The sequence below is a fragment of the Schistocerca serialis genome, chromosome 3, assembly GCF_023864345.2.
Source record: "Schistocerca serialis cubense isolate TAMUIC-IGC-003099 chromosome 3, iqSchSeri2.2, whole genome shotgun sequence".
NCBI lineage: Eukaryota > Metazoa > Arthropoda > Insecta > Orthoptera > Acrididae > Schistocerca > Schistocerca serialis.
In genome coordinates this window covers 876,787,215-876,812,524 of record NC_064640.1, presented here as the reverse complement: position 1 = coordinate 876,812,524, position 25,310 = coordinate 876,787,215, and the positions used below count along the sequence as shown (strand labels likewise).

The window sequence follows — 25,310 nt, the reverse complement described above, 5'->3', positions numbered from 1 at the left end:
ATAAAATACAGGGAATGGTAGGTTATCTGCAATTTGTACAGAAAAGGAGATTGTAGTTATGAGAATTGAAAGACATGAAAGCACTGCAATACTTGTAAAGACAGTGAGAAAGGTTGGTAGCCTATTGCCCATTTCAATCAACCCCTGTACAATCAACTAGCAGTAACCAAACAGAAATTAGGAAAAGTAATTTAAGCTCAGGAAGAAAAGAAAAAGCTTTGAGATTTGTCAAAAAATTTTATTTTAATTCTGTCCAAGATGCTAAAATACTTGGAAGATCAGCTGAATGTAATGAGTGGTCTCCAAAACAGGTTGTAAAATGAGCAACAATTAAAGTAAAACAGGGCTAATAGAGTATAGTCAAATTAAATCAGGCAATGATGAGGAAATTAGATTAGCAAAACAGACAATAAAAGTAGTAGATGAGCTTTGCTGTTTCAGCAGTAAAATAACTGACTAGCCACAGTACAGACGACATAAAATGCAGATTGGTAGCAGCAAGAGAAGTATTGTACAAAACAGACATACTTGAAGAGGGAGGGAGGGAATCCAAATTGCAGAAGGGAACTATAGTAAGCAAACTGAAGTGGATGTAGGAGCAGTAGTTACGCAGACATGAAGAGGTTTGCACAGGATATGTTAGTTTAGACAGCTGCATCATAGTAATATTAGGGCCAGAGATCACAACCACCACAATGAGTCTACCTAAATATTAAAGAATTATTTTATGCAAATGCCACAAACTATAATTTTTACACGCATTTGCGTATTGCAATACAAGGGCTGTTCAAAAAGTATCCGACTTTTTTTTTTATTGTCAAAACCAACAATGGCATCAGGAGGCATGTGCATGCTCTGTGTGTTTGTAGGCATACATAGGGTGCATGCCTCATTTTTTTCAGGGTTGTGGAAACAACTAGTCACTGGCTGGCCATTGACAAGTGAACACGTGTAAGTGATAGTTGTCAGATTTTGTGTTGTGGGCAAAATGACAGAAAACGTGGAACAACATTATTGCATCAAATTCTGTTTAAAGCTTGGTAATTCTCGAGTTGAAACAATATGCAAAATTTGACAAGTGTCTACAGACGATTACAGGTACCACACTTATAAAGGAATGGTGCAACCACATCAAAGCTGGCCACTCATCAGTGAAGAGCGAAGCATGTTCAGGTAGGCCCTCAACATCCACAAATGAGGTTGTTATTGATCATGTAAAGACAATGTTGATGCAGGATAGATGAATTCTGATCAGAGAACTTGCAGATGAGGTCAAAATTAACACTAGATCCATTCATTCCATTTTAACAGAACACTTGGAACTCAGGAGGATCTCAGCAAAATTTGTACCAAAGCTGCTAACAACTGAGCAGAAGCAATTTTGTCTGGAGATAGCAGGGGATGTGCTAGATACCGTAAACAGTAATCTCAACTTTCTCAACACAGTGATCACTTGTGATGAGTTCTGGGTTTATGGATATGACAAAGAAACAAAGTTTCAGGCATCACAATGGAAGTACCCACCATCCCCAAGAGACAAAAAAGCAAGGCACGCCTGCAGCAACATGAAAGTCATGCTGCCCGCCTTTTTTGACTCCAAGTGCATGGTCCATCATGAGTATGCCTCAGAAGGTACTAATGTCAATAAGGAGTACTACCAAGAGGTTCTACATGAAGCAGTGAGAGGCAAATGGCTGAACTTGCAGGCAGCAGGCTGTTGGCAACTTCACCATGATTGCAAATCTGCTGATTGTTCTCAATTAATACAGAGTTTTTTGACCAAATACAACACGGCTGTGGTTTTCAGCCTCCTTATTTCCCTGACCTAGCACCAAGTGACTTCTGGCATTTCTATAAACTGAAAAAGACTATCAAAGGAACCAGATTTCAGAACAGCGAAGACATTATGCAGAATTCAACAGAGCAGCTGTGCACCATACTGACACAGGCTTTCCAGCAATGCATCCGGCAATGGAAGCAGTGTTGGGACAAGTGCTTAGAACCAGAAGGGGACTACGTTGAAGATGACTAGTTTCAAACAATTTTATCTGAATAAAGACTGCTTTTATAAACAATAGTCATATACTTCTTGAACAGCTCTCATATATCAATGATGATAGGGAAAGCTATTTGTAATTATTAATTATTTTTCTCTTTTTTTGTGTTCCTTCCATTCTCGCAATGCTTTCCACCAAACACTATGGTAAGTGTATCTACTGTGAAACATCGGCTCAACAACAGCGATCATATGTCAATTAAAAGAGTGCATTGGGTATCATCCACAAAAAAATCACATAAACCAACCCCTTCACAATTGTGAATGAGCTGTACTGAAATTAGAGTCTGATCACCTATCATACGTATAATACCTGAAGCAAAAAATACATTCATTATGCCTCATTACAGTTGTCTTCAGCAAAGGAAGATGCACAATGCTGCAGCCAAAATTTCTAATCACTTACCCAGTGATATAAAACACCTGACAGACAGAGAAGTAAACTTTGAAAATAAACTGTGAAAGTTTCTCCTTGACAACTCCTATTCCATAGAACAATGTCCATTATTATTATGTGTATAGGGTGGTGGGTGGGAATTACTAAGTCAAATCCGCATGTCCTTTTTTTTCTTAAAAACACCCACTGGTAAATGATCTGCACATAGCCATATTTACAAAATAATTTGTGATATGAATATAAAATGACTCAGTCCACATCATTACAATTTATCATGCAAATACTCCATGGAACATGAAACTAACTAAGAGATTAACAAAGTGCCATATAACCAAGCAAACAACTCAGGGACCATCTGTTAGAGCTAGAAAGGAGGAGAATGGAAACTGACATTTCTATGCTAAATGTAAGTGAGTGAAGAAAATAAATTACAAGGATGTCAGTTGTCTCGATGTAAATAACAGCAGCTTGGAATGTTTAAAAGTCTCAGGTTTTTTCATTAGTGGATACATATTCTGGCTGCCAGAAAACTGAAATATGCAAGGCTAGCTGCAAGATTACTCTATATCTGCTCTACAGTACATATAAAAATTTAAAATGACGCAATTTGGTTAGTGGCAGCCACATTGAAAAGGTTGTTGAAGATTATCAAACACTTCACGGACGAATCTTGCAGAAAATGTTTTGTGTTATGTTAATTATCCTCCAATCAATTAAGGTCTCGGTTATTTTTTCAGCTATGTGAAAATATTATAACTATACTAAAGAACAAAAAATACTATGGTATAACATGAAAAAATGTCATATGGCTCTCAGCTTTGTGCATGCTTTCCAATTTGGCACCACATTGGCAGTTTCCATGTCAATGATTCAATTAACTACTCAATGCGCCTAACTAAGCTCTGTATAACCCATTCCATACTTTCCCACAACACAAAAAATGTGATTATATGGTTTACTAATTGACTCCAAAGTGAGAAGACCATTATGATACCAGTGAGTCATTGGAGTACGCAGAAACATTTCCCAGAAGTCACTTTAATGTGTATCATTTATATCAGTCACTAAAATTGTTTGCAACACTGTATCATGTGGTTTTCTAACAGCAATGTCTTATGTTTGTACTGAAGATTCATACAAGGTTGAAATTGTGTGTCGTACCTGGCCACAAACTCAGCTCTCACTAAGCAAATGTGAATTTTGGATCTGTACACAGTTAAAATCTGTCACAAATATACATTTCAGTTCCTATTTCAACAGAAAAAGATACTTCACATGTAACCAACCCTTTTGACAATGTTTCCTCATTCACTGATACATCTTTCACAGGTGGTATTTCTGAAGAACTTTGGAAGAAAGTCTTTTTCAAATTTAATAATGTGAGAGGGATAATGGAAGACTTGTTTTGACCCACTGTGCTAACTTGTGACATTAGAGATATCACATCAGAGCAGAATTTATTTCAATCCTGGTCTCTCTCTCTCTCTCTCTCTCTCTCTCTCTCTCTCTCTCTCTCTCTCTCTCTCTCTACTTTACCTATAACTAAATTATATCGTCTTATCAGTATTAAGCAAGATGGTGAAGCTAGTAAGAGACATTAGATATAGCACAAAATCATGAAATACCTCAGGCAATGTGATTCCAGCTTTAGATGCTTCAAATGCTTTCCTGAATGTTTCTTCAAATGGGTTCACATTTTGCAAATCTTGAAACAAACCAACCTCTTCACAATTGCGAATGAAACGTGTCGGAGTAGGTGTCTGATCAGCTGCCAAAGTAGAGATATCATACATACTACAGAATAACATGTTTTAATATTCTTAATAAATAAACATAATCATCAGTGTTAAGTTTTTATAAAGTAATTAGTCTACTTAACTATACAACTGAATAACAGAGAGAATGTCAATCATCAAAGTAACTGCTGGATCAGTATCATCCTATATAAATGATGGTATGCAATGATTTACTCTAATTTTATAAAAATGTGCAGGTGGGATCAGAGTAAGATCTTACACATTTGCAATACCTTGATATCATCACAATTCAATAAATATTTTTCTCTTTTCTCTCAGTTTCAATTTTTTGCAGCTCTCCCCATCTCATTCTACACCACCTACAAACAGTTTACCTTTTTACACATAATTATTTTCTAGATGTTGTAAATATTTTATTCTGAGTGTATTTAAATGCATATCTGAATAACTACTACAACCTACATCCTTTTGTACCTCGTTACTGAATTATCTCTTGGTTTACCTTTGCAACTTTAACCTCCACAGGTCCCTCCAGTATTAAACTGGTGATTCCTTGATGTCTCAGTATGTGTCCTATCAACCAATCCCTTCTTTTAGTCAAGTTATACCACAAATTTCTTTTCTCTCCAGTCCTACTCAGTACTGCCTCAGTAGTTATGTCATCTACACACCTAATCTTCAGCAGTCTCCTGTAGCACCACATTTCAAAAGCTTCTGGTCTCTTCTTGTCTGAACTGTTTATTGGCCACATTTCACACCCACAGTTACACTCAGACAAACACTAAAACATATAAAACACTAAAATACACATTCAATGTTAAATTTTGGCCATTCCATATAAATTGAACAAGGTCTCCCTCCTCCACCATCATGAGCTTCATTCACATTTTTATGTGAACATTTGCACATGCCCTAATAAACAATGGTAAGGTTTAACATTCATCGAAGCAATACTGGCAGAGATGTAGTCACTTCAATTCCATGCACGACTCTGTGCAGAGTGAGCGTGAATATCTGGCGACTATTAGCTGTTATATGTCAGTCAGTAGCTGTTATATGTCAGTCAGTACATTGTTGAAAGAAATGAAATTTGGCCACCTTGTATAACTTCATGCATTATCTTAAGAATAATAATGAAAATAATTTTACTAGCTATATTCAGCCAGAAATATTTAGGCAAAATCACCCAAAAAATTTCACAGTTTGTCTTCTTATGTCTTGGGAGATCAAGGCATGATCAACGTGAAACTTGGCTTGCAGCAACCTAATGAGACAGGGAGCTCAAATATGAAGTTTCATTTACGTAATCACTTTTCAAAAGTGAATAAATTAAGCGTGAAGTTCAAGATTTTGTAAAAAGATCAAAAATGCATTATTTTTGGCCTGAATTTGTAAAAAAACTGTTGTCTAGAAAACTTTTGAAACTGGAATAATTAGGAAGACCATGGTTTTAAACACAGAAAAGTGTATTTGATTATCCAAAGTGGACTAACAAGGCTAGATAATTTCAATCAAAGTTGGACACGAAAATTGTGACACAAAAGAAAAGTAAAATGTGGATTCTCATATCTCTTTGCCCCCCCTCCCCAAACAGCACAATGGGTTTAATTTCCAACAAGGGCCAACAGTGCTACATAAATTGAGGCAAAGTAGAGGGAACAATTGCAATGCAAATGGAGCTTTAACTTTGCCTTCTTATATCAGTCAATTAAAGGCACGATAAACATGAAACTTTGGACACAACAACTTGGCAATATACAGTTCTCCCATATAAAATATCATTCACATACTCCTTTTTAAATTTCTACAAATCAGTTCAAACTTGATATTTGTAAAAATTACAAAAACAGATCACTTTTAGAAAATCCGTTTTCGATAACTAGTTTCAAACTAATCACTGATGGAAGGAACATGTTTTCAAGCAGCCAAAAAATTCACCTTTCATTTTAGAATATGTGCTAACAAGACCTCAAAATGATGGCCAAATCTGAGGGAATATCCATGGCAACAGGCTACATTGCAGCAATCTGTTGTCCATGTTTTGTTGCATGTGGTTTCTGTGGTGACTTGGCAAGACAGTCAAGCCACTCGGAGGTAGCCGAAAGGCACGCGTTTAGCTCACGCAGACTGGCGTGAGGTCTGGAACAGGACAATGTCTTGAGAATTGCAAATAAAGTACGAAGATCTTGGAATACTTAACTTTAATCCATAATTGGAGAACATCGCTCTTGTTGATACATTAATATAATCTCAATATAACTGGTAATGGCGCCTTGCTAGGTCGTAGCAAATGACGTAGCTGAAGGCTATGCTAACTATCGTCTCAGCAAATGAGAGCATATTTGTCAGTGTAACATCGCTAGCAAAGTTGTCTGTACAACTGGGGCGAGTGCTAGGAAGTCTCTCTAGACCTGCCGTGTGGCGGTGCTCGGTCTGCAATCACTGACAGTGGCGACACGTGGGTCCGACGTATACTAACAGACCGCGGCCAATTTAAAGGCTACCACCTAGCAAGTGTGGTGTCTGGCGGTGACACCACAGTTTTTATTTTTAAACTGACAAGTAATAACTTGGTCCATAGTGACATTACCACCATCAGTTCAAAAACACAAACCGGCAACTCCATTGCCATAAGGGATCACACCCAGCAGCTGTGCAATACCAGTCATACATGGGTTTCTTCATCCACGTTCCCAAGGCTGTAATTTGGTTTCTTATTTTAGGTTCCAAAGCCTTGTTGTGGTACCCGTCTGCTTACAAAGCCTTATCTCTGATTCTCAAATCTGTAGTAGTATCTCAAATACGCAGTAGAGAAAAAATAATATCAGTTTCGATTTTAATCTTCTCAACATTGCAGTTTACATTTTTCGGAATTTTTGAGCTACTTTTTGCAGTTCACTTCCTGCAAATTCGTAATTGGCCAGATGATGATATTGAAGAAACAGAAAACACAGAAATGAGGTGTTGTTCTGGACCCAACAAGCATCCTGTATTTTGAGCCAATAAAACAAATGATGTGGGCCTTGAGGATGCATAGATTTTACCAGTGCATCATTTGACTTAGAGTCACGTGGTACAAATTGATGATAATCACTTGTATCGGCAACCATGCTGCTTTCTCACTGTCTCTCTTCTTGAAACTTTTTGCTTTCTTCGATTTCTTGTTTTGGAGTAAATACAGGGAGGAGAAAAGTTGCGTCACAAAATTTTAATCCTGGATAGCTGATGCCAGTAGGAACCAAACTTACTAATGTTGTGTAGGTCAACAACGCACCATTTTTAAACTATGGAAACTTGGCATCATGCACTCTGATTGGCAGTGTCCAGTGCATCTGGCAACAAGACAATCCCACGGCCAATCGGAGCACATGATGCCAAGTTCCGTAGTTTAAAAAACTATGCATTGTTGACCTACATAACATTAGTAATTTTGGTTCCTATTGGTATCAGCTATCCAGGATTAAAATTTCATGACACTATTTTTCTCCACCCTGTATATGTACTTGATGCTGCATAAATTTTGGACACAAAAGTTGAACAGATTTGTTGGCATCAATATTTGATTTGTTGATGGCCTTTGTACACTTTCATAAGTAGCTATCACCTGACTATGCCACAAAACCCATCACACCGAGGTTTTCTGTGGCTAGTGCAAAAAAAGTTCCATTCCACATCAATGTTAAAATCGTTTTTGTGGCTACATAGATTGACAAAATTCTTATAATTTCTACATTGTGCAGCTGAAATAATGCATTTTGGTGATCTTTTTTGAGTTAACAATCTTAAAATAAACACATGTACAGATACCATATCATGTTACAAGAGGTATGAAATAATGCAACAACTAACAGTTTGCTACCTGCCCTCACTGCCATAATAAGCTACAAAAGCATGTAATATAGCTTGCAAATTTTCGCAATGAAATTCTTGAGCAGCATCTTAACAACAAACAAATAATTTTCAGCAAAGTCTGCCAGAACAGTCAATTCAGTTTCTCTGAAACCACTCTCCATCAAATTCTATTACTGACTCTTAGTGTTTTGATTATAATGGCGACTAGTCAGCTTCCAAATTTTGCTGGCAAGTTTTTCAATAAAGTTCTCAAATGTTAATACACTTCTTTACAATGACTCTCAGTCAGTGTGGAACCATTGTTTGAATTCTACTGATTCTTCCGTACACCTGTCATTAAATACTTTTTTCCAAGTGTGTACTCAGAGCTTCTTCACCAGGACAATTCTGACATCTTTGTAACATACAGTCCTTCGAATTCAAACTACATTCAGTCTTTACTATCAGTTGTTTGTAGTCCACTTTGATATTAGCAACTTGGAGCATGAGCTTCACATTCTGGTGTATGGTGTGGTCACAAATGGAATATGTACCAGAACCACCGATGGTGAAGCAACACTTCGGTCTGAGGTCACAAAATTTTAAAGTTAGTTTCAGCTGTGTATTCATTATGGTACGGTATAAATAGCTTTTGTATTTATGTTTTGGAACCATTTAGTCAAACTGACACTATCTTTTTTACCTGGACAAATTTTACTGAATTCACCAGCTTCATAAAAGTTTTCATCTCTATCAGTGACTGATTTTGCCACTGTCTTGTCAACTTTTGCATGTGGTGTAGCACAAATGCCTTTCTCCATTTTTAATTTTCAGGCTGACTTAACAGCGTGCTCTGAAACATCAAACTTTACTACCTTCTTCTATACTGACTAACTTTATGGGATCGCAGTCAGTAGTTGTAGTTTTCTTGACCTGTCAGATATATCAATTTCCTTTCTTAGTTACTCAATGAGATCAACATGATCTTTACATAAGTTGCAACCTTTTTTATTTATTTAGTTTTCCAGGTTGGCTTGGTTGCCCTTCCCCTGAAGAAAATCCTGCGGCAGATGTGATTTTGTATGCAATCGGACATTGAACCCATTCAGTTTTCCTTTTTACATAGCTAAGTTCGTCTCTAGTAGTTTCACCACAGAAGTGTCTAGAGAAGTCAAACATTGATTGAGAGTTTCGAAATTTCCATTTGTAATTCATACGGAGGTGGAAAATATGAATTTTGAACTGTAGTTTGAATGTACTCCAGTTTGCATCTAGTGCAAATTTTCTGGCCTGACTTTACATGCCTTTTTGCACTTTTCTGAAACCACTGGACATGGTAAGATCTACTTTCAACAATTAACTTTTAGCAGTGTGATTTTTCTTCCCAAATGGATTACAACATGATTTTTTTGCTATTTCATACATGTCACGGTACTTTACTTTGTGATGCACGCCAACTTGGTCATTATCCATAAGCAAGACCTCTGATCACAGAGCAACAAGGAATTTCTACAAACCTGACCAACTGCCCATGAACTCAAGCCTGATTTTCTTTGAACAAACTTTGCCATTGTGGCATTTTTTATAACAACTTTTTTTCCAATCACACATTCACGGACTTGATTATCACTCATCAACACACTGGCATCCATTTGAAACATAATTAATGTTATTGGAAAGTAAGTCTACTAAGTTTTACACTACCTTGTAAGGAGCACTATAATTAACAAGACAGGATCTAAGTAACCATCACATCACCATATACTGTGCCAGGAGCTCCACTCAAAGAACAACGCTGCGTCTACTATTTTCTGCATTAAACAAACAGTGAAACACAGTGCACTTTATACTGAATGTTGCAAGGCCACAAGCAAATGGTCAGAATTTTCAAAGTGAGCAGGGACGGTTTTGCGTCAGTGGGCAGTCTTGCGCCACGGAAAGGGAGTGTATACCTGCAAGCTGGTCACTTCAGCTGGAGGCAGCCTCAAAAAAAGGCTAAGTCGGCATACAGCAACAGGCAGGGGTGGCCACAGGACTTTGGTTTCGTAATTGAGACTACATTTATTGCTGGAAGATTATTGCTTCTTTACTTCAGCTATTTCTGCGGTAGGTGGCATGAGACATACATCATGACATAAACTGTAAACAGTGTTACCATGATCCAGCACAATGTAGTAAGATATTACTTGTCAATATACAAATAAAATTACAAGAAAAAAAACTTGGTCAACTGGTTGTTGAAATGTAGCCCATTACCATGGTAACTGCCCTCAAATTTGGCTGTCATTTTCACGTATTATTAGCACATACTGAAAAATCAAATGTGATTCTCAAGGTCCATCTCATTCATTTTACTGGCCAAAAATACAGAACATTTATTGGGTACCAGAACATCATCTCATCTCCACACTTTCTGTTCCTTCAATATCTTTATTTGGCCAACTATCAATTTCCCAAAAATGAACTGTAGAAAGTGGCTCAAAAATTCTGAAAAATGTAAACTGCACTGTTGAGAAGTTTAAAATCAATATTACTTTACATCTGCTGCCTATTTGAGATACTACTACAGATTTGAGAATTGAAGATAAGATACTTAGCTGATAGCTTGGTACACAGACAGGTACCACAACAAGGCTTTGGAACCTAAATGAAGAAACCAAATTACAGGCTTGGGAACGTGGATGAAGAAACAAACCCACCTATGGCTGGTATTGCACAGCTATCAGGCGTGACTCCTTATGGCGATGGAGTTGTCAGTTCGTGTTCTTGAACTGGTGGTGATAACGCCATTATGGACCAATGTAGTACAGTAACTTATTATTTGTCATCTTAAAAATAAAAACCACATGCAACAAAACATGAACAACAGATTGCTGCAATGCAGCCTGTTGCCATGGTACATTAACTCAAATTTGGCTGTCATTTTGCGATATTGTTAGCGCATATTGGAAAATCGATTATGATTTTCTGGATGCTTCAAAACATGCTCTTTCCAACAGTGAGTTATCTGAAATTGATTATGAAAAACAGATTTTTTAAAAGTAGACTAAATGTGATCCATTTATGTAATTTTTACAAAATTGGATTTTGAATGAGGTTTTGTAGAAATTTAGAGAGCAATATGTGAATGGAAAACCTTATGTTGCCTTTTGTTGTGTCCAAAGTTTCATGTTTATCATGCCCTTAACGAAAAAGATATAAAAGGCCAAAATTAAAATTTTATTCGCAGTGTGATTTTTCCCACTACTTTGTCTCAGTTTATATAGCATATTTAGTTCATGGAAATTAAATTCACTGTTCTGGAGAGGGGGGTGGGGGCTTATCTGGAACAAGATTGGTTTTGAATCTGTAATAGAAAAGGGTATTTTCACCTCTTCACAAAACTTATCACCTTATTGACAAATTTGTAGACTATGGCAAAACAGTAAGTGTATGAAATGTTGTATTCCACAGCCTTGTGCTCCCAAGTTATTGTGTATTAAGTTTCATGTTCAGCATGAATTTACTCTAAGAGATATAAGAAACCAAAATTGACTTTCATGCCACAATTTTTGCACCCAACTTTGATTCAAATTATCTAACATAGATGGCCCACATTTGACAATTTTGTGGTTAAAACCACGGTCTCTCTAAAGAGTTCAGTTTGGAAAGTTTTATACAAAACTGTTTTTTGCAAAATCACGCCAAAATTAATGTGTTTTTGATCTTTTTCAAAATGTTTAAGCTTGCATTTAATTTACTTAGTATTGGGAAGTGATACATAAATGAATCTTTATATTTGAGAACCTTGTGTTGCTAGGTTACTACACACCAAGTTTCACATTCATCATACCTTTAGGCTCCGAGACATAAGAAGCCAAACTTTGAAATTTTTTGGGCGTAGATTCTTTCACATTACTTTGCCTAAAATTTTCTTGCTGAATATGCTTAGTAAAACTTTTTTCATTATTATTCTTAAGAGATAGCATAAAAGCTGTATAAGATGGTCACATTTAATTTCTTTGTAGAAACTATTGCCCGAGATATAACAACTCAAAGTTGTTAAAAATTTACATTCGCTCTGCGCACAGTCATGCATGCAGTCATACAAATCACTATATTTCAGTCGGTATTGCTTTGATGAATGTTATACTTTACCAATATTCATTGAGGACATGTTCTATTGTTCACTTAAAATTTCACCAAACTCCATGATGACTGAGCATGAAAATGTTTCAACATTAGGAGATTCAACACTGCATGACCCATTCCTCTTTTTCAGAAATGCTTTTCTTGCCACTGAAAGTCTGCATTTTATAACCACTCTACTTCAGCTATATCAGTTATTTTCCTGCCAAATAGCAAAACTCATCTACTGATTTTAATGTTTCATTCCCTAATTTACACTCATGTTCAGAAAAAAAAACAGAACACCTTGAACGACCAAAGACAGGATATCCATATTCACAGGATATGTACATTAGTATGTTCTGCAGAAATGATTAGCATTTGAATATGTCAGCCTTTGGGTTTGAGGTCAACATCAATATTGCAGCGCAACACCACCTACCAGTAAAATGTGCCTGCGATTCTTGATGTTGCTATAAACCGACGGTAATAGATCAGTGTAACCTGAGCAGACATGAGGATACCTCACAGACACATGCGCGAACCGTACCGCCAAATCAGTGAGTTTGAAAGAGGATGCATTATTGGCAAGAGAGAATGCGATGCATCCATCCAGAAATTGCTGCTCATGTGGGATAAAGTGTTACAAAACTGTAATGGGTGTGTGCAGAATGGTTCACAGAAGGCTGTAGAACACAACAAAATGGGTAAGGTCACACAACCCAGACCACACACTGAGAAGATCGACACCTCATCCGAATGGCACAACAGGACAGTTGTGCATCCTCCTCTGCTCTGCCGGAACACTGCAACACATCGTACACTATCAGGGGTTTATTATGGCATGGGTTACATGCGCATCATCCACTTCTCCGTCTACCTTTGACGAATGTGCAGAAAAATGCGAGATGGCAATGATATCATTGGGCACAGGAATGGCATCAGGTAGTGTTTATGGACTAATTCAGGTTCTGTTTGTTTGAAAATAATGGCCGCATTTTGGTTTGCTGGAGAAAGCACAAACTCAAGGCTTTATGGTGTGGGGTGCTACTGTATACAACTACAAATCATAGCTGGTGTGCGTCCTGCACTGTCACCAGTGTGACCTATGTGAACGACGTCCTGCGACCCGTAGCCACATCCTATCTGCACAACACCCAAGATGCCATTTTTCAGCAAAACAATGCACAATCACATGTTGCTTCATGAACACATGCCTTCTTGGTGTCACAGGATCTTAGCCTTTTTCCCTGGCCCGCCAGATCACCAGACTTGTTGCCAAACAAAAATGTGTGCAATATGGTGAAACAACAAGTGCAGCGCTGTGATCCATTGCTAACCATCACAGATGGATCTGGGACCACCAGGTGAATGCAGCATGGATGAGTATACCATATGACGCCATCACGCCTTATACGCGTCAATGCTATCACGCATAAAGCAAGTTATCTGGGCCCATGGTGGACCCTGTGCCTACCTGGCAACAGGACACATGCTGAACCGAGCTGACTGAAATGCTAATCATTTCTGCAGAACATACTAATGTACATGTCCTACGAATATGATCAGCATATCTCTAGTTGTTCAAGGTATTCTGTTTTTCTGAACACAAGTGTAATTTCCCTAGCATCACCTGATTTAATTCGACTAAACTCCATTACCATTGTTTTGCTTTTGTTAATATTCTTCATCTTAGGTTCTTTTTTAAACACACTGTCCCCTCAGTTCAACTGCTCATCCAATTCCTTTGCTGTCTCTGACAGAATTACAATGTCATCAGCAAACCTCAAAGTTTTTATTTTAACTCCATGAACTTTAATTCAATTTCCAAATTTATCCCTGTTTTTCTTTACTGCTTGCTCAATGCACAGATTGAACAACATTCATTTTCAAACAGCGCGTCCCACTCATGCCCTTCTACTTGTATTACTGCACACTGCTTTCTGTACAAGTTTTAAATAACCTATCTCTCCTTGTATTTTACCCCTGCCACCTTCAAAATTTCAAAATGTGTATATTCCAGTTAACACTGTCAAAAGCTTTCTCTAAGTCTATAAATGTAGGTTTGTCTTTCATTAACCTGTCTTCTAGGAGAAGTTGTATGGTCAGCATTATTTCGCATGTTCCAATATTTCTCTGGAATCCGAACTGGTCTTTACGGAACTCAGTTTTGCTGTGTCAAAGGTTTGCACCTACACAGCCAGCAACCAACACAGACAGGTTACGTGGACACGGACCTGGCAGGGGACACCTTTTCAGATGACAGACAAGGTATCGTTGCACTCAGCCTGGCAGCTAGACAGCAACCCAAGGGGCGGCACACATCACTGGTTCTGCAGACCTTTTCTCCTCTGCAGACCACATGACTGGAAGTAGTACCTGCAGTATTTAGGCCAGCACTGGGCTATGCTTGAGAAGTTCACTCTGATTGAGTTTCCTGAGTCAGGTGCCAATTGTGAAAGCATTCTCACGGTAAGGAGCTCACTCTGGAGCTGCTCCTACAACGACAACGTCATCCATGTTGAGCTTCACCTCCAAGAGCTGTCAGCTATGGTTCTACAGCTCTACATCATTCGTGGACTCTACACCAAAGAGACATGGCCTCCAATGCGTGACCAGCAATCAGACAGCATTTGTTATTTGTTTTTCATCTGTCGAACACGAGGCTTAAACTTTTGTGCATCTCTTCAGGACTTTGACTGTGAACACTTATAATGCATGGACAGTGCATTTCTGAACTTTCAGTTTACTGCGACATTTTGCATCTTCAGTCTTCAGATATTATTCTTTCAATATTCAAGAAATGAATTGTTTGCATTTATGTGTTCAAAACTAACTCCCATTGCAGACAGCTGTTTATATGTGTTACAATAAACTTCACATTCATTTTATACCTGGGTATTTTTCCATGTGCCACCTTTGGTGGTCACTTTAGGCTTCTACCATGTTCTCCGTTTCTCTGTAAATAATTCATGTTAATATTATGAAAGCATGACTTATTAAACTGTTAGTTCAGTAATATTTACACCTATCAGCACCTGCTTTCTTTGGAATTGGAATTATTACATTCTTCTTGAAGTTGCGGGTAATTACACTGTCTCATATATCTTGCACACCGGGTGGAATAGTGTTGTCATTGCTGGCTCTCCCAATGACATCAACAGTTCAGAGGTAATGTTGTTTAGTCCAGGGGCCTTGTTTCGGCTTCAGTCTTTCAGTGGGTACATTCACCTATGTATTACATGTCGAGTGCTTTGACACCACGTAACTGCTATAGTGTAGGGATAACTGAATACAATACAAATATTTGTTCAGTTTTCTTGATTTCAAAAAACTACAAATTCTTAAACTGTATGTACTAGATATAGTTAACAGAACAATTGTCTGTATTCTTTTTACATGGTTTTGCAACAATTTACCCCTTACTTTTCAGTCTAATTACGTTATATAACGTTTATTTTTCAGTCTCCTCCCTCGCCATTCTATAAACTGTTAGAATAGCACAGGAGAGCATCCAATCTCAAAGCACCGCAAAGGCATCAATAATTGCAGAGTCTGAATTCTGCCCGCCTGAACAGAACCTTGCTGCACATTAGCCAAGAACAAAGAATTCAGAATTCATTTCACCAATAACCCCCCCCCCCTCCCCCCCCCCCCCCCCCCCGTGCACACACTCACACTCACTCTCTCTCTCTCTCTCTCTCTCTCTCTCTCTCTCTCTCTCTCTCTCTCTCTGTCTCTCTCTCTCTCCCCCCTTTTATTATATATGTTAAACAATGAATTGTCTTGATGTAGTACTATAGATATGACAAAATCAACAATTTTCAAGTTCTGAAGGAAACTAAAGAATGGAGAAATGATTAGAATTACCACTTTGCCTACGATTCTCAGTTTCTTTACAGAAAGATCAATCTCAATTTTAAACAATCCAACAACCCTTGAAAGGGAAAAAAAGGTGTTAGTTCAACCAATGTTAGTAGACAGTTTGTTTCGTTTTGTTTTTTAGGGTGCAAAAACAACTAGGGTCACACACGCCCATATCAAAACTGTAGAACACAAAGACAAAGAGAGGAATTAAAAACAACTACATGTCAATACCAATTGACGGAAGAGAAGACAATTAAAAGCAGGGACAGGGAGAAAGGTCTATAAAATACATCACAGAGAAATGGAGATCCAGAACTAAGAATTAAATGGCCTTCGCCATATTGTACGACAGATAAAAAGTAAAACGCGGTCAACAGCCCACACATCGTTTGCTAAAATGACGGATAACTCAGATGGTAAGCATAAACGGGAACATAAGAGCTTAAAAAAGGGTATTCTGTCATGAAATGATGCACAGCCAAAAGTTGAGCGCAATGTGCACAAAGTGGTTGGGGAGCACCACTTAACAAATGGTGATGGCTAAAAAGGCAAAGCCCAATATGTAACCTAGTTATGCAGGGAGAGGGCCGAGAGGAGGTTGTCCGAGCCACTGGGAGAGGCTTAATGACCCGGAGCTAGTTCCCATGAAGGGTAGACCAGTGGTGATGCCAAAGTAAAACCAGGTGCTGACAGACGGCAACACACAAATCATCGGAAGGAATGTAAAAACTAGTGGGCTGAGGTATGAGGCCTGTAGCCTTGGCAGCAGCTTCTGCAGCCTTGTTTCCTGTCGGACCGACGTGACCAGGAACCCACACTGCTTATGATGAACGCAGTTTGTCATCGTACGACGATGGTTAAAAATGCGGAGAGCATGTCTCCGCACGCGAATTGTGTCGCGGCATGCCTCAGGCCAACAAGGAACCAGGACACACCGTGGTAAAGAGGAAGTGCGAGGAACTGAACATTCTGCAGCAGTAAGAGTAACGTTTGTAAGATATTCAACCTGGCCATCACAACTGGGGAAATGTTGTTCGTTGAAAGTAGTCAGGTAGGAGTAAAGCCTCCATTCAGCCTTAGTAAGCTGCCATTTGGGTGTACACACAGGTGGCGTAGGAGTCAGCAAACGGACAGCACATGGGAAATGGTCGCTCAAGTATGTGTCAAAGAGAACTGACAACTTGAACAATGGGCAAGCTGGGCAGTGCAGACGATTAGGTCCAAATGGGAATAGTTTGCATGGAGTCTAAAAGGAATGTGGGTGATCCTGTACTAAGGCAGAAGAGGTTAAGCTGATTAAGGAGGTCAGCCAAGATGGCACCTCTCTGGCAGGTTCTGGGAGAACACCAAAGAGGACAGTATGCATTAAAGAAAAAAGGGGTGAGGTAGTTGCCCAATAAGCAGGAGGAAATCTGCCCTGGTGACATCGAATGATGGAGGGATGTACACAGTACGAAGGGAAAGGGCCAAGTGAGGAAGTAAAATGTACACTGTGGCAGCTTCAAGCTGGGTCGTCAGAGAGCTGCGTTGACTACGAATGTCATCCCATATGAGCATCATAGCTCCCCCATGAGATGGAATGCCAACCTCAGGGGGAAGGTCATAACGGACCAGGGAGAAATGCAAGAGCTAAAAGCGGTCATGAGGATGCAATTTCATTTCTGGAAGGCAGAGAAGAAGTGGAAGCAGCAATTCTAAGAGCAGCCGCAAATCCTCTTTGTTGAATCGAAGGCCGCAATCATTTCATTGGAGGAGAGTCATGGGGAGGGAAAAATGAAGGGTTGTCGTCTCAGTGGCTGCTGAGTGCTAGCCTTCGAAGACTCGCTGTTACAGGGCACAGAGGCAGGAATATCCTGCTCCATGAGGTCTACAGGAATGTCACAGCATTCTTCTGCTGTTGGCATGCGGAGTCCAGTGTAGAAAAAAGGTTGGTGATGCGCACTGGCGACACGGACGTTGGCCGGATGAGGGTATCACGTGATGACACCGTCGAAGAGGATCTGCAGGTCTGCGATGGAGAAGACTGTTTCCCTTTGTTTGACTTCTTTGAGCCTTTCTGGTGAGCAGAGGAAGACTCAGATGTTGGTTGGCTGGAGGGATGTAGGAAGTCTTCATGGGAGTATTCCTCTGTCCTTTCTGGTCTGCTGGTTGTGCAGCTGGTGACTTCATCCTGTGTGGCAGAAGTTTGGTGGTGTATTGTACAGCTGGAGAAGGAGATGGGGATGTTACCATGATTCTGGGCAATTTCACAATCATGCTGCTAAACTTGAGGTCTCATGTCTGCGTTGGCATGTCCTTCATGGAGCAAGACATAGCAAGGACACCATGGTAGGTGCCAGATGGTAGAACACAGGGTTTCCGACTAGCCAACAATTTGCGAAAGACTGGGTAAGGCACTTTTTCCTTCACCCACATCTCCTGAACAGCCTGCTGATCGAGATACACTGGATAATCGTGGGAGGAGGTGGCATGGTCGTCATTGCAGATGCAGCGGAGAGAAGGAGGCAGACAATTGCCCTTGTGAGCATCCCTACCACATGTTACACACTTTTGGCTGGGTGTCAACAGGACTCTCAAGTGTGGTTGTAACAATGACACTGATAGCAGCACTTTGGGTTCGGTATATACGGTCCGACTGTGATAACTTCGTAAGCTGCTTTGACCTTTGACAGAAGAATCATTCTATCAAAACTGAGAAAGAGTGTGTGTGTGGACACTAAGGAGGCATCAAACTTTTTTATCATCCGATGGACGGCAATGACACCTTGATCAGAGAGGTACATTTGGATTTCTGCCTTGGTCACACCACAGAGCATCCTTGTGTAAATAACACCACAGGAAGAATTCAGCATTCAATGGGTCTCAACACAAACAGCACAGCCATGGAGGAAGGCAGCTGCAAGCAGTTTCTGTGTCTGAGAATTAGAAGTAATCTCCAAAAGCAAAGTGCCACTGCATAAACGAGAGCAGGATTTCACAGGGTCAGCAATTGCATCAACACCTTTCAGAATAATTAACAGATTTACCGTAGTGAAGGACCGACTGTCTTCAGTACATGAAACAAGGAACCTTGGTGCAGCTGGGTGGGTCTTTGAATTGTTAGCCTCATTCCATTTCTGTTTCATAGTTGTCGACTGTGACGATGATTTGTTCATTGCAAGGAAATCCCCCATAATTCCCAGCATCTCTGATGGCAAGCTCCTTCCAACTGGGGCCCCTTCAGAAGGGGGTACGCTCGCCTTAGGAGATTGTTTGCACCTCTCAAACTCCTGACACAGGGACCAATCGACACTTTGGGAAGGTAGCAGCTCAGGCAATCATCCCTCCCTTGGCCTGGCTTGTACCGGGGGTACATGCAAACCCTACCGGTCAACCCAGGGCTGGAAATTACGCGCTACCCAGTCACTTGTTACACATCAGACGCGTGGGCCGGTCTTCAGGAGTGCGCAGGGAGGAAGAAGAAAAGAGGAACCTCAAACACCAAAGTGGAAGAAGGATAGGAGAAGAGGAGCACAAAAAGAAAGAAGGAATGAAAGAGAATGGAGTGACTGTTCTGATATTGGTGACTGAATATGCAGAACACATTTCCAAAAACATCCCAGACATTTTCCCCAAGGAGGCGAAAGAGAATAGCGAGAGGATAGGCATACAGCATGGAAGGGGAAAGATACTGCAAAGGCCGACGCCCCATAGTAGCCAAGCACGAACCCACCAAAGAATGGCACACCCCCTTGGAGGTGTTAGTACACTTTAGAATATACACAACAGTAATACGCCTTCCACTGAAGATACACTGGGATAGCGAGAAAGTCAGAACTGAAAGAGGATCCAGACAAGGAGATTTCAAGTCACTAGAACTATTCTCGGCAGTCTCATAGGAAGTTTTGAGATCCTACAGTGTGACTGACCACAAAAGTGCATAGGGGAACCTACAAAATGAGGATAAATATACATGGGTGGAAATGAAGCTCCAACATACTAATTACTGTTGTTCCAATGTGCTAATTTAATGCAGAATCAGTAATGTGGTCTTTGTAGTAACAGAATCCTTAAGAGTGTGGCTTTTTTTTTTTTTTTTTTTTTTGAGAAAACATTGGATTAACAATATTATGAAAAGGATAGATTTCTACTCACCGTAAAGATGACACGCTGATCTGCAGATAGGCACAATGAAAAGACAGTTACACACTGACCTTTTGGCCAAAGCCTTCTTCAAAAAAGAAAACACACACACACACACATTCACACAAGCAAGCACATGTGACAGATACCTGATAGGTGCTTGATCATTTGGTTGTGGATGCGGTCCGGCCCTGAGGCTGTATCAGATTCCCAATTCACTGAATGGAGAATTATATGGCTTCAGGTGGTGTGTAGTATAACAGAATTGCTTCACTCCAATCACTGTTTTAGAACACGAAAAGATGGGTTGATGATTCTCGGAAGCTGAGGGTCGAGCACAATGTAGAGCAAAATGTTTGGAGACAGCACCTGGGTCAGTGTAGACAGTACCATTCAAGTTAAAACCAGGTACATCTACAGATGTCTGGTATCTGTACAGATGTCTGATCTTAGCCCAAACCTGCGAAGGATAGGTATGTGGTCTGATGGTTGAAACATACTGTTTCCACTATTCTTGTTTCCATCATTTTATCAGGTGGTGCATCTGGGAACGGAGCCTTTTAAAGGCAATGAGATGATCTATTAATGGGTGTCACTGAAAAGGAGAGGTGCAGAGAAGGGGGAGGACCATTGGGTGCATTGGCAGGGAGTAGCACACAATAAGGGTAAGGGGATGTGAAGTGGGAGCAGGTGATAGGCAAGAGGGGGTGATATGTGTTGGGTGGGGGGTGTGGGGACAGTAGGTTACCATATGTTGAGGCCGGGATAATTTTGGGAGCAGTGAATGTGTTGTAAGGATAACTCCCTTCTTCACAGTTCAGAAGAGCTACTGATGGAGGGGAGGATCCATATAGCCTGGGTTGTGATGCAGCCATTGAAATCGAGCATGTTATGTTGAGCTGCATACTGTGCACAGGGTACTCGATTTTGCTCTTGGTCACAGTTTGGCAGTGGCCGTTCATCCTGTTGGACAGCTAGTTGGTAGTCACACCAACGACTGTAGCAGAATTGATGCACGACATTGCTGCTTTCACAGATGGCCCAACCTTCGATGTGGTAGGATAAGCCTATGACGGGATTGGAACAGTAAGTGCTGGATTGGGAAGGTATGGCATCTGTGCCTTCCACAGGGATATGATCCCTGTGAAAAGGGGTTGGAAATGGGAGTGGCATAGGGATGGACTAGGATGTTGCGGATGGGTAACAGAACACCAATTTAAGAGGGGTAGGAATGATCTTGGGCAGTAAGTCCCTCACTTCAATGCATGATGACAGACAAAGACCATCTCCACTCCCTCCACCAAACAGTTTCTTCCCCCTCTGTCCTATCATCTCCTCTGAATTCACATCCTCTCACCTTCATTGTGCACCACTCTCTGCCAATGCACCCACCAGTCTTTCCCCTCCTCTGCTCCTCTCCTTTTTTGCTCTGTATTTCCCCCACCTGCCTCCCCCATAGGCTCCCAATGCAGCACCTGGGACACTTGTCCTGCTGCCATCTAGTCCCTGCACACTCCACCAGGCAGCATTCTTCTCTCCCTCCATCACTATCTTGCTATCCCTCCCCCTTCATTGTCCCACTCTGGATTGCTCCTTTAGTTCAACATGACTGTTGCAGTCTGCAGTCTGGCAAGAGCGGCCGGAGATAGTGGTCATGTGTGCCTAAGGCGTGAAGAAGGCTTTGGCTAAAAGTTCAATGTGTGACAATCTTTTTGTTGTGCCTGTCTGTAGCTTAACATGTCATCTTTACAGTGAGTTGGACTCTATCCTTTCCATAATATTGCTGCTTTTCCAATCTGGACTTTCCACTGTTTGAAAAAATAAGCTTAAATTGCTTTCAGTTAATATAACGATATACACCACACAACTAGTACAATTAAAGGTAACAGATCAAACGTACAGAACAGCTCAAATTTACATACTTCTAAAGGAGCACAGACAAATTCTGCTGACTACAGGAAGTGTTTCTACTATCATGTCATTTCCACTTGAACAATATGGACACCTGGCTTTCGAACACCACTGGGTTTGGTTTATGACTTCAGGTTAATGAAACTAATGTTCTCTATAATAATTTACATTACAATTTCTGAGAAAAAAAGCACATGGATAGCATTCCTTAAGTCGTCAGCAAGCCAATATGTTCAAATGAACCTAATAGCCACATATATACAAGGTAACTATGAAAACTTTTAAATCTCAGTTTGATCAACAGTTACAAATATAAACTGATAGAGGGATTAGCATTTAATACTTACCACTGAAAAGATTTGATTTTTGTGCACTTCCCAAGTTTAGAACCATATCATGTTTCTTTTTATGTACAGTCAAATGATCTTCATTAGTGAAACGCTGTAAACAAAGTGGATATTTAGTTACAAATATTATTAAAGTTTGATTGTGGGCAGTTTTTAAATTCTTAATTTTATATAACATGACAGTATCCAATGCAACACCTGCAGTCATTGCATTATTTTATGAAAAATTTTAGAATAGATAAGAGAGCTGCAACATTGTTAATTACAGTTTCAAAATAACAAACTGCTATGACGTCATATACTATTCCTCCAACACTACTACTAATATTATCAGATGAAGTGATACCTGGAGGCTCCTACATAGATTCTCAACATTACACTGGCCAAACAATAACAATTAAAAAAATTAGTTAATAATAACTGATCTACTAGCGTAGTTCTATTGGCTTTAATGAAACACTGCATTTTCAGTGTGAAAGAAGCACATAAATTTTGATATGGAAAGGTAGATCAAGAAATGATTTGAATAATGGAATGAACATTGGAAATTGTTTTGTGATATTTGACAACTGTGCACTAGCAAAGAAGAGAAAAAATGAGCTGTTTTATTTACTAATTCTCAACATTAATAGTTACATTGTTCTCAAAAGTAGTGTACAAGGTACCCTCTGCCACACACCATATGGCAGCTTGCAGAGTGTGTACACAGATGTAGCAGATGTGACTCTTTAATTTATTTACAGAAACATACAATACCATTTATCTTGCATAACTAATAGTAACAAACACACACACACACACACACACACACACACACACACACAAGCAGAGTGTGTACACAGATGTAGCAGATGTGACTCTTTAATTTATTTACAGAAACATACAATACCATTTATCTTGCATAACTAATAGTAACTAAAACACACACACACACACACACACACACACACACACACACACACACACACACACACACACACACAGCTGTTAGGACATGGGCTCTTAAGTCATGAGAAGTATCTAAATTTTGAATTTCTGATCAGCACTCAACACACACTATAAGTTGAACAAGAAACATACTAAATGGCCATGTGCACTTATTTGGGATGTTTTCATGAAGCCCATGTCTTTGGGAGAGAGAAAAACAGAGATGACATGTTCAGGTTTAAACCATTTTTCCAGCTGTACAGTAAAAGTCTGAAGTCTAATGTTTGGCTGAGAAAAATTTTTCACTTGAAATAATAGCAAGTTAAAAAGATCAAGGAAGACCTCTTTAGCAATCCCTATGTGATAACACCACATGCTGCTATGAATCTTTTCATGTTCTGTTCCACTGCTAAGTGATACAGCAAATGAGAATCCAACTTTCTTCACCAACAGAGGTAAAAAACGGAATCAGTAATGTCACTAAGCTATAATTCAAGAAGAGAGCATTATATCAACTTACTGATGAAGCTTTGCCCGTAAACATGAAGTTTTATGTTAGTCTCCAATAAAATACCAATTCCAATTTCAAACTAACAGTATTATTGATAAACATACAGAAATAACATAAATCTATATGGGCTCTAGTGGCAATAATGGCATCTCAGCCAAATGTCAATGTTTAGTTCAAAACATTTTCATTTGTAAGAGTGAAGGCTTCCATATGACATAAAACAGATTGCCTGTGATATAAAATGTTATCTGTACCATAATCTGAAGAAGAACTGTCTGAGAATGTATGCTTAGGGCACAGCACTGAACGGTAATAGTAGTGCTCCATGGACTGAGGGGAACTTGGAAAGAAGACAATCAAATCGACTGAGGCATGGTGTCATAGACAAATGTTGAGAAGCAGGTGCACTGATAAGGTAAGGGATGAGGAGGTTCTTCACAGAACCAGTGAAGAAAGGATATGTGGAAGACACTGACAAGAAGAAGAGACATGGTGATAGGATGTGTGTTAAGTCATCAGAGAACAGTTTCAATGGTGCTAGAGGAAGCTGTAGAGGATAAAAACTGTAGAGGAAGTCAGAGATTGGAATACTTTCAACAGATAACCGAGAATGTAGGGTGCAAGTACTACTAAGAGATGAAGAGGTTGGAATGTTGTTGGAGGAAGTGAGAGCAGATGGAGGGATTCAGATAGCACAAGTTGTGAAGCAGTTGCTGAGGTAGTCCATTCCCTGTCACTGAGTGGTCAAATTGTCCCTTGTAAAGTCTGGGGGTAGTCATTATAATAAGTTAACAGTTGGTTGACTGTCATTCCCACATAAAAAGATGGAGTGCAAATAGGATATTGTGATCAATGAATATTAACAGTTATATGTCAAGACTTTCACATGAATGATATATGTGACAGGGAGGTTACGGCAGAAGTTTTAAAAAAAAATGGAGAGTCCAGGATGGAATAACAATATAAAAAGGATAGACTGCTACTCAACAATGAGACGGATTAAGTTGCAGACAGGCACAATGAAAAGACTGCTAAACATATCGGACAAAAACATCCTCCCTCCAAAATCTCTCTCTCTCTCTCTCTCTCTCTCACACACACACACACACACACACACACACACACACATACACACACGAGTACAAAAGCTTAAATGTTTAGCATCTGTTCATTGTGCCTGTCTGCAGCTCAACCCCTCCTTTATGTTGTGAGTAGCAAATCTATATTTCTCACATTTTTTAATATTTTTTTTTTTAAGTTTATGGATTTTGGGAGTGGTAAGAAATAGTTTCAGGGGGATATTCCTCATTTTAAGGCACTAAAAATGGTACTCACATGTGATTCAGTTGTTCTAGTCTGATGCTATTTAACAACAGGGGGGGAGGGGGAGAAGGGGGGGAAGGAAGTGTGCTCCTTTGTGTTTGGTCAGTCGGTGTAAATGCATTTGAATATCTGTTTATGGACCAGGTTTGGGGGA

At 39.7% G+C, this 25,310-nt stretch overlaps 1 protein-coding gene across 2 annotated transcripts in view; it reads right to left on the bottom strand.

The window, feature by feature from the left end:
- LOC126471068 (cyclic AMP-responsive element-binding protein 5) overlaps positions 1–25,310 on the bottom strand; it is a 145,184-nt gene that overhangs the window by 107,905 nt on the left and 11,969 nt on the right. For both annotated transcript variants that reach the window (XM_050099139.1, XM_050099140.1), the window contains exons 2-3: positions 22,396–22,489; positions 4,079–4,221 (exon numbers count right to left, since the gene is read on the bottom strand). In XM_050099139.1, coding sequence (XP_049955096.1) covers positions 4,079–4,221; positions 22,396–22,489 — 237 coding nt within the window. The remainder of the gene's footprint in view (positions 1–4,078; positions 4,222–22,395; positions 22,490–25,310) is intronic.